The following is a 16,443-nucleotide window of genomic DNA, read 5'->3' as shown; positions in this document are numbered from 1 at the left end:
TCCAGAGGCGAACTCTTAGAGCACCGAAAGTCGGGGGCTGGGGCGAGAGCGACGAACCTAGGTGGAGGAGGCACGCCCCTCCTCGGAAAGCCAGCAATCGGAGCCTGCACAGCAGCTGAGGGAGTCACCGAAGCCACATGCTGAGTGTACACCAGGTAGGTGAGGAGGGGCGGCATACCCCGGGGTTGAGACGGTGGTGGTGGTGGTGGTCATCGCCAGTCCATGGGTGACCGGAGCAGCACCTGCCAGATGATGCAGCAGCCCCTGAACGCTCGGTGTGCCTTGGAGACCTAGCAAGAACCATACCTGGCCGAGGTCATCGCCCGCAGCAGAAGCACCTGAGGAGGCAAAGGTCAGGTTAGTAGGAGGGGTTCCCCCTCGGACGTGGGGGGGGGGGGGGGGGGGGGGGGGGGGTGGGGGGGGGGGGGACAAGCCCCACCCCGAACAAACGGAAGACCCTGAATACAGCTGAACGTCGGGGTACCTCGCTCCCTCCTCTACGCTCGACGGATCGGGCGAAGAGAAGGAACGAGAAACCAACCCCCCCAAAGGGGAAGGAGCCATACGCAGGAGCTGAGATGGCGGCAGGAAGGAAGACAACGTGTCTATGACCAAGATAGTCGCCGGAGAACCTTCCGAGGACTCCTTGGCAGGCGTACGTCGCTTCCTCCTACCCTCATAGAGCACTCACTGCTCATCCGACCAGAACATACACAAATCACAGGGCTCGGCCCGAGAGCATTCACGCCCCCGGCACCGAGCACACAATATATCAGGATCCACTTCTGGGAAAGAGCGGAAGGCCCTGCACTTACGGCCCTCCGCACGGGAATCCATAATAATAATGAATAACAAAAATACAAGTATACTTACTTACAGTATTTTCACACAGACAAAGCAAACCAAGTTTGAGGAAAAAACACAAAGCATACGCCGAAGAAGCGGGCAGAGAGATATGCAGAACACGTCCATCCACCAATGCGGCCGAAATCAAAGTGGATCTTCACCTCCCAGTCACACGGTGCGCGGACTGTCGGACAAGCAGTTAACTACCGAACCCCTTGTTCAAAGCTTACGAATGCTTCCAGCTGCCGCAAGTTACATTTCTATTGTAAAGGACCAATGGTTTGTATTCGTATCGGAACAAAGCACTTATGAATACAAAAATACACACTCACTTACTTTTACCCTTGCAATAGCACACAAGTAAAAGGAAAAGCAAAAAAGTCTTCATGTAGTGAAGCAAACCAAGCATACGACAGAAGCGGGCAGAGAGACGAAGCAGCACGTCCATCCACTAGCACGGCCGAAAGCAAAGTGACTCCTCTCCTCCTCGCAGTCGAGCTGACCGCCAACTGCCAGACAAGTAGTTAACTACCGAACCCCCTTGTTCGAAGCTTACGACCAGTTCAGCTGCCGCTAAGTACCTTCCTATTGTTAAAGGACCGAGGGTTTGGTTACGTATCGGAACAAATGGGGGGCCAAGACAAACAAATTGACAAAGCAAAAATGAAATTTTCATTATTAAAATGAAGTTTTATTGTATACTTACCGAACAATTATAGAGCCGTGATTTCCACGAGCGGCAGGATACTAAATTCAAATTTAGCGCGTCGGCGTCGCCAACACTGGTGGTGATGACGTCATCTCCCTCCACCTCGCCGGGAGAACCAGGTACAAACTGCCCAGGTGAATCCAATTCTTTCTGCCCGTCCGTCCACCTAAGGGGTAGGAGGGTGGGTATAATCATAATTGTTCGGTAAGTATACAATAAAACTCATTTTAATAATGAAAATTTCATTTTTATTGTAGTGTCTTACCGAACAATTATAGAGCTGATTACACATTTATGGGAAGGTGGGATTCATGGACCACTAGTATTTTTTTAAATGGTTACATTTATTGCAATACCAGTAAACACTCAAGGTGTCTGTTGTACCTTACCTTGTAAGAGAGCTACAGCAGACTGTTACTGCCTCTGGTCGGTGCTCATCTTACTATTGTAGAGAATTGGAATTTGACCAAAGTTAGCCTCTACAGGAGTGGAATCCTTCCGTAGTTCAAGCGAGTCAAGGCTGACTGACGGAGGATAGTAACAACAAAGATTGCCCTTGCCCTGGGCTAAGACCAGAAATTCAATCATACAAAACATTTGTCACCAACACCAGATTTAAAAACATATATACCCAACCATTGTAAAATCTGACCTAACAGACTGGTGAGTATCCCAGGTACTCAGTACCCCCAGCTTCCCTTGAACTCGACAACCTATTCAAGGTGAAAAGTTAGCATAGAGGTGACGACCCTGTGCCGTTTCTCCCAACACCATGCCAGAAACCGCCACCGGACCTAACGTTTTACAATTCCTCGAAAAACCGTTTCTATCTCTTTGAGATAATGACTCGCAAAACCGAATTCGATCTCCAGAACGTGCTCTGAAGAATCGAAGCTAAAGATAAATTCTTTTTGAATGCTAAAGAAGCTTGCCACTGCTCTAACCTCGTGAGCTTTAACTCTCAGAACGGAAAGATTGTCGTTCTCGGACTGCGAGTGAGCTTCCCTGATAAGCTCTCTAATAAAGAACGATATAGCATTCTTAGAAAGAGGACGAGAGGGATTTTGAACCGAGGTCCAGAGCTTAGAAGATTGTCCTCTAATACCCTTAGTGGCAAACAGATACTGCTTAATAGCCCTGACTGGACATAAGAGCCTTTCTTCCTCATGTCCAACCAAATCAGATAAGTTCCTTACCACAAAACTCCTCGGCCAAGGATTAGAAGGATTCTCATTTTTGGCTAGAAAGGTCAAAGATACCGAAAATACAGCATTGCCTTGAGAGAAACCGACTCTTTTGTCTATAGCGTGCAATTCGCTGACACGCTTAGCAGAAGCTAGTGCAATAAGAAAAAGTGCCTTCTTAGTCAAGTTCCTGAGTGAAGCCGACTTCTTCAAAGGCTCAAACGGTGGGCCCCATGAGGAACTTCAGCACCACATCTAAGTTCCAAGCCACTGTATCTTGCGGGAGCTTAGTGGTTTCGAAAGACCTAATGAGGTCCGACAGATCTGAATTGGAGGAAATATCCAAACCTCGATGTCGAAAAAACCGAAGAGAGCATGGCTCTATATCCTCTGATCGTCGAAGGAGCCAGTTTCTTAGAGTTCCTAAGAAATAGAAGAAAATCTGCTATTTCTGTTAAAGAGGTCGCAGAAGTAGAGACTTTAGCACTTCTACACCACTCTCTGAAGATTCTCCACTTCCCTTGATAGAGTTTGTTAGAAGACTCTCTCCTACAACGAGCGATAGCTTCTGCAGCTCTTCTTGAAAATCTTTCGCTCTGACAAGATTCCGGAGCAGTCTGAACCCTGTCAGAGCTAGAGCGGACAAGTTTTGGTGGAACCTCTTGAAGTGAGGTTGTTTGAGAAGCCACTTCTCGGAGGAGAAGTCTGGGGAAGTCTACTAACAACTGGGAGAAGGTCCGGGAACCACTCTTTCCTGGGCCAAAAGGGAGCGATTAACGTTAGCGTTACATTGCTGTGCGACATGAACTTGTTCAGCACCTCTCTTATTAGACCGAACGGAGGGAATGCATAAGCTTCCAGACCCGACCAATCAACAGCATTGCGTCACCGACCAAGCTAGAGGATCTGGGACTGGCGAACAAAAGAGAGGAAGACGGTTGTTCCTTGATGTCGCGAACAGGTCTATTGACGGTCGTCCCCACCCCAAAGGCGCCAAAGTTTCTGACAAATCTGTTGTCCAAAGTCCACTCCAGAGGTAACACTTGCTGTTGACGACTTAACTCGTCCGCCAGGACGTTCATCTTTCCCGGAACAAATCTCGGGACTAGCTGAACCTTCGCTTCGTTTGACCACAGGAGGAGATCCTTGGCTACTTCGTACAGAGAGAAAGACTGAGTCTGTTTCCGCACGTACGAGAGAGCCGTGGAGTTTGTCGGAATGCACTGCCACTACTCTACCTTCTACTAAGCTCCGAAACTGTCTGAGCCCAAGAAAATTGCTAACAGTTCCTTTACATTTATGTGGAACTTCTTCTCCTTCTCCGACCAAGCTCCTGAAGTCCGTTGATTTCCCAGTAGGGCTCCCCAACCTGTGTCCGATGCGTCGGAAAAGAACTGTAGGTTCGGGAGGATGGGTCGTAAATCTAACCCTTCTTCCAACCTTGCTCGAGAGAGCCACCACCTTAGGTCCTCTTTTATTTGATCTGTGACAGGAAAGGTAATCGAGTCTGGTTGTGTTCTTCCTGCACAAGAGGCTCTCAGGAAAAACTGCAGAGGTCTCATGTGCAGTCTTCCCAACGTCACAAATTTCTCCACTGACGTCAATTTGCCCAGGAGCCTCATCCACTGATTGGCAGAACTTACCTTTTTGTCCAAGAACTCCTGAACTGTCTCCAGACAGCCTTGAACCCTCTTCGGGGACAGAAAAGCCCGAAAAACTTGAGCATTCAGTATCATCCCCAAATAAAGGATGCTCTGAGATGGAACCAACTGGGACTTCTGTTTGTTGACCAGAATTCCTAACTTTCTGGCAAGATCCAGAGTTGTTCCAAGGTCCTTCATGCACCGACTCTCTGATTCCGACCGGAGAAGCCAATCGTCCAGATAGAGGGAGATTCTTACTCCTAATATGTGCAGCCAGCTTCCTATCGGGGATAGAACCCTGGTGAAAACTTGAGGAGCGGTCGCTAGTCCGAAGCAAAGCGCCCGAAACTGAAACACCTTGCCTTCGAAACATGAACCTCAGGTACTTCGAGATTCGCGATGTATCGGAATGTGAAATAAGCGTCTTGCATGTCCAGAGAGACCATCCAATCCCCCTGTCTGATGGACTCCAGAACCGACCGAGTGGTCTCCATATGAAATTTTGTTTTCTGGACATGCAAGTTCAGGGCGCTCACATCCAAAACCGGCCTCCAGCCCTGATGACTTGGGAAACTACAAAGGCGATTGTAAAGCTGGAGGAAAATCACCCCTTCTATCGTTCTATCGCTTCTTTGAGAACAAGCGCTTCCACTTCTGCGGCTAGCGCAGAAAGTTTGTCTGAGCCCGGAGAGTATGCCTGGAATGGAATTGGCACAGGTGAGAGCGAGGGAGGTGAAACGAGAGGAATACGATAGCCGAACTTGAGTACTTGCACTACCTAGGCTTCTGCTCCTCTGTTTTCCCATTCCTCCCAAAACAGCGCCAGCCTGGCTCCCACTGGTGCATGAAGAACCGAGCTTTCATTTGGAAGGTTTGTTAACCTTGGCCGAGGCCTTAGACTGAGGTCGCAAATTCGACTTCGGCCGAAGAAGCGCTGGGTTTTCTCCCTCGAAAAGGCGCTTGGGTCAGAGGAGAAACCGAAGGAAGTCTCCACAGGAGCTTTAGGTCTCTTAGTAGACTGTGCCAGTAAATCCGAAGTAGATTTCTTATCTAGCGCAGACAAAATTGACAACACTACATCGTCTGGAAAGAGGTTATCTTTCACAAAAGGAGCAAACAAGAGAGCAGACTTCTGTTGGGACGTAACCCTTTTAGAAGCAAAGGAGCACCAAAGTTGCCTTTTCTTAAGGTACCAAAGGCGATGAGCGAAGCTAACTCATCACATCCATCCCTAATGGATTTGTCCGCACAGGACAGAACACCAATCCAATCCTCCGCTAACTCCTGAGAAAGAGAAGGACAGTCCTTCGATCTTAGCCGCTAAAGCGCCAATAGTCCAATCAAGGAAGCTAAAGACTTCCAAAAGTTTAAATGATTCTTTACAACGTGTCCAACTCAGGCGCTGTAAAGAAAACTTTCGTTGCGGCGGAAAGCAGATCTTCTAGAGGAGTCGATTAAACTGGAGAAGTCTCCCTGGGAGGAGGCAGAAACTCCCAGAGAAGGAGCTTCCCCAGTTACATAAAACCTATACCTCTTACGAAGCAACTTAGAGGGAGGTAAGCAAAAAGAGCCTCCCTAAGTCTCTTTTCATAGACATCCATTTCTCCTCTCTCTTTCACGAATGTCTAACCGCTTTAGATAGAACAAAGTTTTGGACAGGGGAGGGAAGGGTCTGAAGTTTTCCTAACCTCATCAAAAAAGTCGAGTTGGGGAGCGCGGAGCCGCTTTCCCTCAAAATAATCTTGATAAGATACCAGAAGAAATCTAAGGAGACGTGAATAAAACACGAGAGGTGATGTGAATCCTCCTCCTCTACTTCTTCTTCACTCTCCGATACCGCCGAAGAAGTAGACGGAACTACAACCGGATCTTGAAGGTTTCGAACCACCCTTGGACTCATTCATCCAGTTGGTTAACATCTCTAACTGCTTGCGCAAAGGCGCCAGAGACGAATCAAAAACAGTTAACGTAGGCTTGGAAGAGCCTAAATGTTCAGCAGGAGGCGGAAAAACTACTTGCGCCTCGCTCGAGCCGCCGAAATTCGAGGCGAAACAGGCGCATCAGGCGTAACAGACGAAAAAGCGCCTAAAGAAACACCCTTAGAACTGCTAGCTACAGCGCTAAAACCACAATCTCTACTAGTAGATGGAGCCGAAAAAGGCACAGATTAAGGCGACGAACGAGCCGCTAACGGCCGCGGCGCAACCCTACTCTCAGGCTCCTTATACCGCTTGACTGGAGGAGGCGAAGAATCGGCGCCTGAAACGCCTCTTTAAGGGACGCGAAACGGGCGAATCTCGCCAAGAGCGCCGCGCGACCGGAGACGAATCGCTTGAATCATTCGAAAGGCGTCTGACCGCAACACCTTTCCAACGCTTAAACCGCGCCCTGTTGAGGCGCAACAGGCTCAACAAGAGAGGCGCCTGTCCTTGTGGCAAATCCCGATCGATTTCCCTTAGGACTTCCGGTATGTCTTCTCAACCCCGGTGCGGGGGAGCTGGACAGTGACCTTTGTCTAGGAGACGTGTCAGGACAGACAGACGCACCCTCAACTACACCTCTTACCTGAAGCCGCTTTCTCCAAAAACGTCTTAACTGAATTACCAAGTTGCAAAACCGTATTCGCTAGTACCGAAAATTTCTGATCTAACCTCGATTCCAGACTGGCAATGGTGTCGGAAGAACTACACGGGAAGCCGGAGAAGCGGGATTATAGGAGGAATAGGAGGTGTAGTTAAAGGAGACATAACAATTTGAGGAGAAACAGAAGGAACAGAAGCATCGCAAGACGAAGCGGAGCTAAGTCTACTTTCCCTAAGCGCTGCTTTTCTAATTCTGTCTTTAGCTAATTTCTCCGAGTATAGAACTAAAAAACTTCCATTGAGAATCAGTCCAATAATCACTACACTCGTTACATTGTTCGATCTGCTGAACAAACCCTGTCCCCTACACTTAACACATTTAGTGTGAGAATCATATTCTAACTTGGATAATCTAGTTTTACATCCTGAGATGCAAAACCTAACTCCCGACGGACTAGAATCCGACATGGCAACGCCTAAATAAAAAGCAAAATAACAACAACGCCAAAAAAGAGTACTTCACCAATTCGAAGATCAATTCCAACCAAGAAAAAAAGCGAAGCAAAGTCATCCAACCGCACCGACCACCGATGTTCACCCGGACGCCGGCAGAAAAGAATTGGATTCACCTGGCAGTTGTACCTGGTTCTCCGCGAGTGGAGGGAGATGACGTCATCACCACCAGTGTGGCGACGCCGACGCGCTAAATTTGAATTTAGTATCCTGCCGCTCGTGGAAATCACGGCTCTATAATTGTTCGGTAAGACACTACAATAAAATTCACAATTGGAAAATAACTTTCACAATCCCAGTACCTGACTAATGACATGAAACCCTTGGCTATATTTAACTAAAAAGATTCATGAGTGGATTTTCCCTGGCACTTAGATTATCAGTGAATGGTGAACAGCAAATTCCAAGTAAGATTGGAGGCTATTTTCAAGTTAACTGTGAATCATTCCCAAAATTTTGTAGACTCCATGACTAGCCTAGAGCTTCTATACAATACTGAGCTTTGCTGGTAAGAGGCAAAAGGTTATAATATACCGAAATATAATCACTGTTTGACAAATACTGTACTACTTAGCCATCCTCTTCACAAGACAAAATCCACAAAAAGGCTAGGTAGTCAGAAAAACTTCCCATGTTCACAGACTGTTGATACCATACCCTACACACACCTCCCATATAACTACTATTAAAGTCAAATGTAATATACCACTCAAAAGGGTTGGCATTTTTTTTTCAACTTTACAACAGCTGCGTGGCCTGGTTCCCGCCTATTGCCGATCAGGACAGGATACCACCTTTTTGGGGAGGTCTGGCACCCCTTCAGGTCAGGGCATGTCTCTCAAAGTTAGATTACATCTGGTTTGGTCAGGACCTGGCATTTAGAAACGGTGGCATTTAGAAACGGTTATGTCTATTTATATATCGGGAACCAGTTACCTATTGCCAAGTATGATTTTAATTCATGGTTAGATTAAGGGAGAAGTATGTAGGTTAGGTATCCAGATCTGGGCACAATTCCCTAGGTAGGTTAGGCAAGGTCTGGTTTGCTTTTTTGCTGACCATAGCTAGCCTGCGGCACAGTGACCTACGCTCGCTTAAGTAATGTCACAATGGAAAGTTCTGGTTAGGCTAGGTCGGGACACGACACTTGAGGAATGGTTAGGTCAAGTTGTAGCCAGTGCCAGACCATGCGCCCGAAAGGAAATTTAGCCTAGACTACCTACTGGCCTATAGGGGGAAACACCAGCGACTACCAACCCTTATCACGGTGGACAGGTCTTATTCACTCGATATTTAAATGGTGAAACAAGAATACAATTACAACTCCAAGCATACCATTCAAAAGATTGAAATTTCGTCAACATAATGTGATATATGAAAGGTTCTGATCAGTGACGACAACCATCTTTCCCAGCCTTCCCAGCACTCATTTGAACAATGTTAGCGTATATATGTAACGTTTATTGATCTTACTCAAGATTGCAGTTGTAATCAGCACAATAAAACAACATTTTGTTGCCTATATTACTGAAAGTATGAAACTTTTTATTCCCGGGGTCATGGTTTGAACTGAATTAATTTTTACCTTGTAATCGGTGGTTTTTATCCTTACTGCCATCACAACTGAAACTCCACAGTGCTTATTTGATTGTTATTATACACATTTTGGTCTCAATTCACTCCACATTGCACTTTAAACAAGTTGCTGTTCCTGGTTCTAAAGCGCGCGCGCCGCAAACACAGTTACGAGCAGCAGATGACGAAAATGATAGTTATGATACAATAAAGTTTTATACATACTTACCTGCAGATATATACTTAGCTATAGACTCCGTCGTCCTGACAGAAATTCAAATTTCGCGGCACACGCTACAGGTAGGTCAGGTGATCTACTGGGTGGCAGGAATAGGAACCATTCCCGTTTTCTATCAGATTTTTTCTCTCTACCACCTGTCTCCTGCAGGGAGGCTGGGTGGGCCGCTAATCGTATACGTATATCTGCAGGTAAGTATGTATAAAAAGGATATTGTTATGATACAATAAAGTTTGTTCATACTTACCTGGCAGATATATATATAGCTGTATTTTTCTGAAGTCCGACAGAATTTCAAAAACCTCCGGCACACGCAGTGGTCGGCCAGGTGGTTAGTACCCATTTCCCGCCGCTGGGAGGCGGTATCAGGAACCATTCCCGTTTTCTATTCATAATTTTTTATTTCCACTGTCCCCTGAGGGGAGGTGGGTGGGTATTTGATTATATATATCTGCCAGGTAAGTATGAACAAACTTTATTGTATCATAACAATATCATTTTGTTCATGAAACTTACCTGTCAGATATATATATAGCTGAATCCCACCGTTGGAGGTGGGAAGGGACAGAATAGAAGGATTTGGGAAACAAATGCATGCAGATTTACATCTTGGTTCCACCTGTTAGCATAGCTGGCTTCGTGGTTACTGCCACGTAAGTCGCTTGTGCTACTAGAGTTGGCCAGCGAGGTGAGACCTATATAGCTGGTGCACTCCAGATGATCTGTCAACAGGGGTGAGACCACGACGTGACTAGACCATATTAACCATACCATGAGGGCTAGAAGTAAATATATATATATATATATATATATATAGATATATATATATATATATATATATATATATATATATATATATATATATATATATATATATATATAATATATCACCACTGACCAACCTAGCAAAGTTAAGGTGTTTTAACTAAGGCTTAAGAGTTAAGAAGTCGCCCTTGGCGGCGACTCAACAACTAAATTAAGAGCTCTTCCTAACCATTTTCTACAGGATAGGATGAGTGGTACTTCTTGCCCCCAAGATTGTGTCTGCAGACGTATGGCCCTAGCGAGCAGCAGATCTCATATACCATCTTCACATCCCGCAGGGAGTGTGAAGTGAACACAGAGTTGCTTCGCTAAAACATGGTACTCAGGATGTTGCTGAGTGCCATGCTCTGTTGAAATACTTCCGAGGCCGCGCCCTCACCTCGTGAGCATTCAGATCAAAAGATTTCAAATCTGTGCAAACACAATGAAGGAGCCTTTTTGAAAGGACTCCTTAACACTAAAGCCAGCGTGTTCTTCGATATGGGTAAGTCTGGTCTTTTTCGGAACACTGCAGATTGCCCGAATGACTTCGACTTTCTTGAGTTTTATGTAGATAAAACTTGAGAGACCCGACAGGGCACAGGACTCTCTCTGGCTCCTGCCCACTAACTTGTGCCATCCTTGATTCCAAGCTCCTGGCCCAAGGACAAGACGGGTTTCCATTCTTAGGCCACAACGGAAGGCTTAGAGAGCACACCGCCTTGTGTTCTCTAAAGCCAAAACTTGTGACGATGGCTTAAAATCTCACTAACCCTCTTTGTCGTATCTAGGGTGGTTAGAAGAAGGCCTTCCTGATCACATGCAAGATGTTAACAGGTAGGAGAGGTTCGAATGCTTTGACATCAAGAACTTCAGACTACGTCTAAGTTCCATATTGAAAGCTTCGATGTGGACATGCACAGTCAGTCCGTCTGTACTAAAGTCAGGTGACCGACCAGTTGACCAGTCAGATGAATCAAGACAGCAAGGCTGTACCCTGAAGACCATAAGCACTATCTTCGCTGAAGGATGAGTGTCTGGACTGCCTGGGCGATTCAATCTAAGCAAACCTTGGGGGGTGTATCAACGCAACCCAACGTCGTCAGCGAATCAACTCCTGACCAACTCCTGACTCGAGCTTCTGGTGACCAGGGAAAGGAGCGAGGAGCAAAAAGGCGATTCAGTCCCGAAGGAAGAATGCCTGACAGTCCAACCTGGTCTCATGTTACACGATCATCGGGGGTGTAAAAACGCAACCGACTTCGTCAACAAGAAACTCAGGGCTACTATATGTCGCCTGATCTCGCACGAGTGTCCTGACTCCGAGAAAACAGGTGAGACAAAAAGTAGATGGTGAGCGAGTTTTCGAGATTCCACAGAACTCAAAGATCGTGAAGGGCTTTGTTTGTTTGACAGAAGCAAATCTCTGAGCCCAAAGGCCGTCAACAACATATTGCGTATTCTTTAATAGTTGTGACTGCCAGCTTATCCCATTCTTCAGACGGAAAGGGAAGACGGTAATCTTATTCCTGTCAACATCTCGATAGTCTGAACGTAGTCAGACTCAGAGCGGAGAGGTTATAGGTACCTTTCGAGTTAGAGTAGACCGACTCTCTCGGAAAAGGTCCTTGGAAAGTGAACTAGGAAGGACGTGACCTCTGTGAATCCAGGATCCTGAAGGCCAACATGGGGCGATCAGCGTCATTGTCGCTCCCTGTGACGTCATAAATCATCTTATTACATTTCCTAAGCGTTTGAAAAGGGGGAAAAGAGACTAAACATCCATCCCCGTTCAATATCATAGGATGGCGTTTAATGGTACCGATCCCAGATCGAGAATATGGGAGCAGAGAAGAAGAAGCCTCTTCGTCCTCAACATAGCGAAGAGATGAATGAAATGACGTCCCTAAAGTCTCCACAACTCTCAACATACTTCTAAACAAAGATTCCACTCGGAAGTCAGAAGTTGCTGCTGTCGATCGAGAAGATTCGTACGGACTTTTGCAATCCTGTAACAAACCTCTAGAGGATCGTTACATTCTACGCCTGTTTTTATAATAGGCTCTTTCTCGTAAACTCGAACAGGGACCGAGAGAAGATACTTCTTAAGATATGAGAGAGCTGTGGAATATCAGAGTTGATCTGGACCACTGGTTCCAAAAACTCGTTTCGAGGACTGGAGGGACGACCGAATTGCTTCTACTTCTTTCAGATTATGATCCAGGACATCTGAAACCCTATCCAGATGTCCGGCACCTTCTTTCTATCACCTCAGGTGATACTTGACGCACTGAGAGATGTTCAGAATCATTCCTAGATCTTGAATAAAATTTCAGTTTCCCGGTAGGAAAAAACTGCAGAGGTCTGAATTGCAGTCTATTCAGGGAAACAAACTTCTTCAGGAAGGAAATGGTCCCCAGCAAGCTCATCCATTCCCTTCCCGAGTATGCTTACTTCCCTAATAAGGCTGCACTTTGCCTAAGCAGGAGAGCATATAATAGTGCTATGTTGCGGTAGACTCGTTGTCCTATACCGTGCGGTAACGAGCACCGAAAGGATTAAGAGATATCTCTGTTGAACATAGTAAGGCAAAACGAATGCAATGTTTATTCATTCATGTAAGAAATCCCCTCAATCTTAGGCTAAAGTCCGTGATAGTAGGGCAGAGATACAGTTAGTCAGTCAATCCCGCAGGAGAGAGAGATGTAAACTACCGCGCATGACAGCGAACGAGCTGGGACTGGCTCGGTTGGACTGCAGCGGACAGTGACAGCAGCAGCTTACATTCGTCGTCTCTTACCGTTATGCATGGGTTGCCAGCTACTCTATTCTACGAAGAAATAGGTCCGTTATTTTTGAGCAGAAAGAGACTCTCAAGCTGGTATATTTAAGCGAAACAGAAGGCGCTAAATATAGAAGTGCGTTTGTGTCGTCATAACACTATCATACAAAGGTAAAAGAAAAATCGACGATTAAATGCCCTTAAAATAAAAGACAATAGACCTCTCAGCTGTCATCCGAAGAGGTAACTACAGCAAGCGTATATGACTTTAACCAACCAGGCAAAATATGAAATTGTTATGATACAATAACAGTTCGTTCATACTTACCTGGCAGACATATCTATAGCTGAATTTGGAAACACAGCTACATACATATCTGACAGGCAAGTTTATTGAACAAATCTTAGAGAATCGAAGCGGATAGCTCAAGCTTCTTATGTTATTGGACATAAGCGTTCATTGACTTAGTCTACAAGTCTATTACTTGTACGAGTCTGCGATTGATGAATGAGGGCTCTTACGAATCTTGTCAAAAAGAGCTTATCCGCTTACGCAATATAAAGTTATTAAGATGTTTTTCAATGAGAACTAACCCATTTACGGGACAAAGATATATTTGGTCAATGAGGGGATACCCACTTACTTGACAAAATGACAATTTGTCGAAAATTGCATTTTTCCTAACTATACAAACCTGAGGTCCTTTAACAATAGGAAGGTAACTAGCGGCAGCTGGGACGGTCGTAAGCTTCGAACAAGGGGAGAACGGTAGTTAACTGCTTGTCCGATCGTGCGCGCGCCCGGGCGGTGAAGAGTCACTTTTGCTTTAGGCCCATGCAAAAAGTTGCAGAGTGAGGGGTGGTATGAGGTGGGACTATATGTAAAGGACCTCAGGTTTGTATAGTTAGGAAAAATGCAATTTTCGACAAATTGTCATTTGTTCCGATACGTAATACAAACCCTCGGTCCTTTAACAATAGGAAGACTCACTTCTTGGTGGGTGGAATCTGAGTCTTTTTGGTGAACAGACTGGTGTTCGTCCAACCTTGGAATGCCTCCCTGGTCGTAAGAGCAAGGGAGGGATCCAAACCTCTGTCCGATTGATCGGGGTGTGCACCGCAGGATCAATGGTCAGACCTCTGAGCCAAGTACTAAGAGAGAGGCAAGCGTATCTCGTCGTACCAGCAAGTAAGAACTTGCTCTATTACAAGAGCCAACATAAAGTTATGGGTTTGTCTCAAGTAGGCATCCACTCCTTCCCCCTTGTTGGAGGGAGTGGAGGATATTTGCTTCTATCCCTAACTAAAGGGATAGATTGGGGCTCGGTCGAGTAGCTTACCTGCATCGAAATTCCTTTCCAGCATGGTGACGACCGTGACCCTCTGCCCACAGGTAGAGAGAGAGAAAGATGAAGAGAAGCCAGTCGCACTCTCATTCAACCATTCATTCCTACAGTCACACCAGGAATCGATGCTGTTCTGCCTGCTCGGGTGCTGGGTAAGCTTACACAACGTGTTGAGCAGCCACCACAGGTCCCAAGGAAAAAGTATCCAAGGACTTGTGGGCAATATCCCGAAGGTAGAAGGACGTGAAGGTGGTCTGGTTGGCCCAGACACCTGCCTTCAGGACCTGCGCCACGGAGAAGTTCTTACGGAACGCCAAAGAGGGTCCAATACCTCTGACTTCGTGGGCTCTCGGTCGGAGCGTACGGATGTCGTCACTACCATCAGCCTCGTACGCCCTCCTGATCACCTCACGCAGCCAGAAAGAAAGTGTGTTCTTGGATACTTCTTTCTTGGTAACCCCAGTGCTAACGAAGAGGCGTCGACACTCAGGCCTGAGGTGTCGAGTTTTCTTCAGATAGCGCCGTAGCGCCCTCACAGGACAAAGCAGCATCTCATCCGTATCGTTGTCGGTGAAATCCATTAGGGAGGGGATCGTGAAAGACTCGAACCTGTCGTCAGGGATCGACGGATTCTGAGTCTTAGCTACGAAATTCGGGACGAAATCGAGCGTCACAGATCCCCAGCCCCTGGTATGTTTAACATTGAAGGACAGACCATGAAGTTCCCCTACTCTCTTCGCCGATGCCAGGGCCAGCAAGACGAGGGTCTTGAGGGTCAGATCCCTGTCTGACGACTCTCAGAGTGGCTCGAATGGTCTTCGAGTCAAACTCCTAAGGACGAGAGGTCACATCCCACTCAGGGGCCTGAGTTTCCCTGGGTGGGCAAGACCTTTCGAAGCTCCTCATTAGCAAGATCTCGAACGAGTTCGAGATGTCCAGTCCCCTCAGTTTTAGGACAAGGGCCAGGGCGGCTCTATATTCCTTTAACTGTGGGTACTGAGAGGAGCTTCTCTCGGCGAAGAAACACGAGGAAATCCGCTACCTGCTGAAGAGTGGCTCTGAGGGAGATAGACCCGTCTACGACACCCAACCACAGAAGACGGCCCACTTCCCCTGGTACACAGCTGCAGAGGACTGTCGGACGTGTCCCAGCCATCTCTGTTGCTGCGCTGCGAGAAAGCCTCTCGTTCGCAAGAGATGGTGGATAACAGCCAGCCGTGAAGTTGTAGGGACTGGACTGCCCGGTGGTACCGCTCTAACGTGTGGCTGGGCTAGAAGGTTGTGCCAGTGGGGCATCTCTCTCGGTTCTTCCGCAAGAAGAGCCAGCAGGTCCGGATACCAAACGGCTTGAGGTCGTTTGGGAGCTACCAGGATCATCCTGAGATTGGATGGACCAGCGCTCGACTGATCACTTTCTGAATCAGACAAAAGGGAGGAAAGGCGTAGATGAAGAGGTTGTCCAGGGGTGTTGAAGAGCGTCCTCTGCAGCTGCCCATGGGTCCGGCACGGCCGAAGAACAAAAAACTTGAAGTTTTTGTTGTGCCGGGGTCGATGCGTCTGAAAACAGTAGGCATCTCCGGGGGAAGGGGGGGGGGGGGGGGGGAGTGCGTAGAGGCACTCCTCTTAAGAGGTTCTTGTCGTCGAGCCACCAGGCTAGGTCCTGCCTCACCTTCTCCGTGATGGACACGGGGAAGTAAGGCGGATCCTTTACCTGTGACCAACTCTCCCTTAGTCTCCACTGGAGAGACCGCAGGTGAAGACGTCCGTGAGGAACTAACTTCTTGAGTGACGACAGGTGGCCGATCACGACTTGCCATTGCTGAGATGCCTGTTCCTGCCGAGACAGGAACCGGCCGGCTGCCTCCCTGAATTTGCTGATCCTCAAGTCTGCGGGGCGGACTTGAGCTGCTACCGTATCGATCAGCATACCCAGGTACTTCATCTTCTGCTTGGGTTCGAGATCGGACTTCTCGTAGTTTATCACGATCCCCAGATCGCGACAAAACTTTAGAAGTCGATCCCTGTCCTGCAGCAACTGCGAGCGGGAGTCGCCAGGACCAGCCAATCATCGAGATACCTCAGAAGACGTATCCCGTGCGAATGGGCCCAAGCAGACACCAGCGTGAACACTCTCGTGAACACCTGTGGGGCGGTTGATAGACCGAAGCAAAGTGCCCTGAATTGGTACACCGTCCCGTCGAAGATGAAGCAAAGGTACTTT

General features: G+C 47.2%; 1 protein-coding gene across 1 annotated transcript in view; it reads right to left on the bottom strand.

Annotated features, from left to right (window-relative positions):
* Window positions 1–1,427, bottom strand: part of LOC135204647 (uncharacterized) — a 14,348-nt gene extending 12,921 nt beyond the window's left edge. The window contains exon 1 of the mRNA XM_064234795.1: window positions 1,183–1,427. Within this exon, the coding sequence (XP_064090865.1) occupies window positions 1,183–1,294 (112 nt within the window). The 5' untranslated portion in view covers window positions 1,295–1,427. The remainder of the gene's footprint in view (window positions 1–1,182) is intronic.
* Window positions 1,428–16,443: the final 15,016 nt, after the last annotated feature.

This window comes from Macrobrachium nipponense, chromosome 47 (assembly GCF_015104395.2).
Source record: "Macrobrachium nipponense isolate FS-2020 chromosome 47, ASM1510439v2, whole genome shotgun sequence".
In the NCBI taxonomy this organism is placed as follows: Eukaryota; Metazoa; Arthropoda; class Malacostraca; order Decapoda; family Palaemonidae; genus Macrobrachium; species Macrobrachium nipponense.
This window is presented reverse-complemented; position numbering and strand designations above follow the sequence as displayed.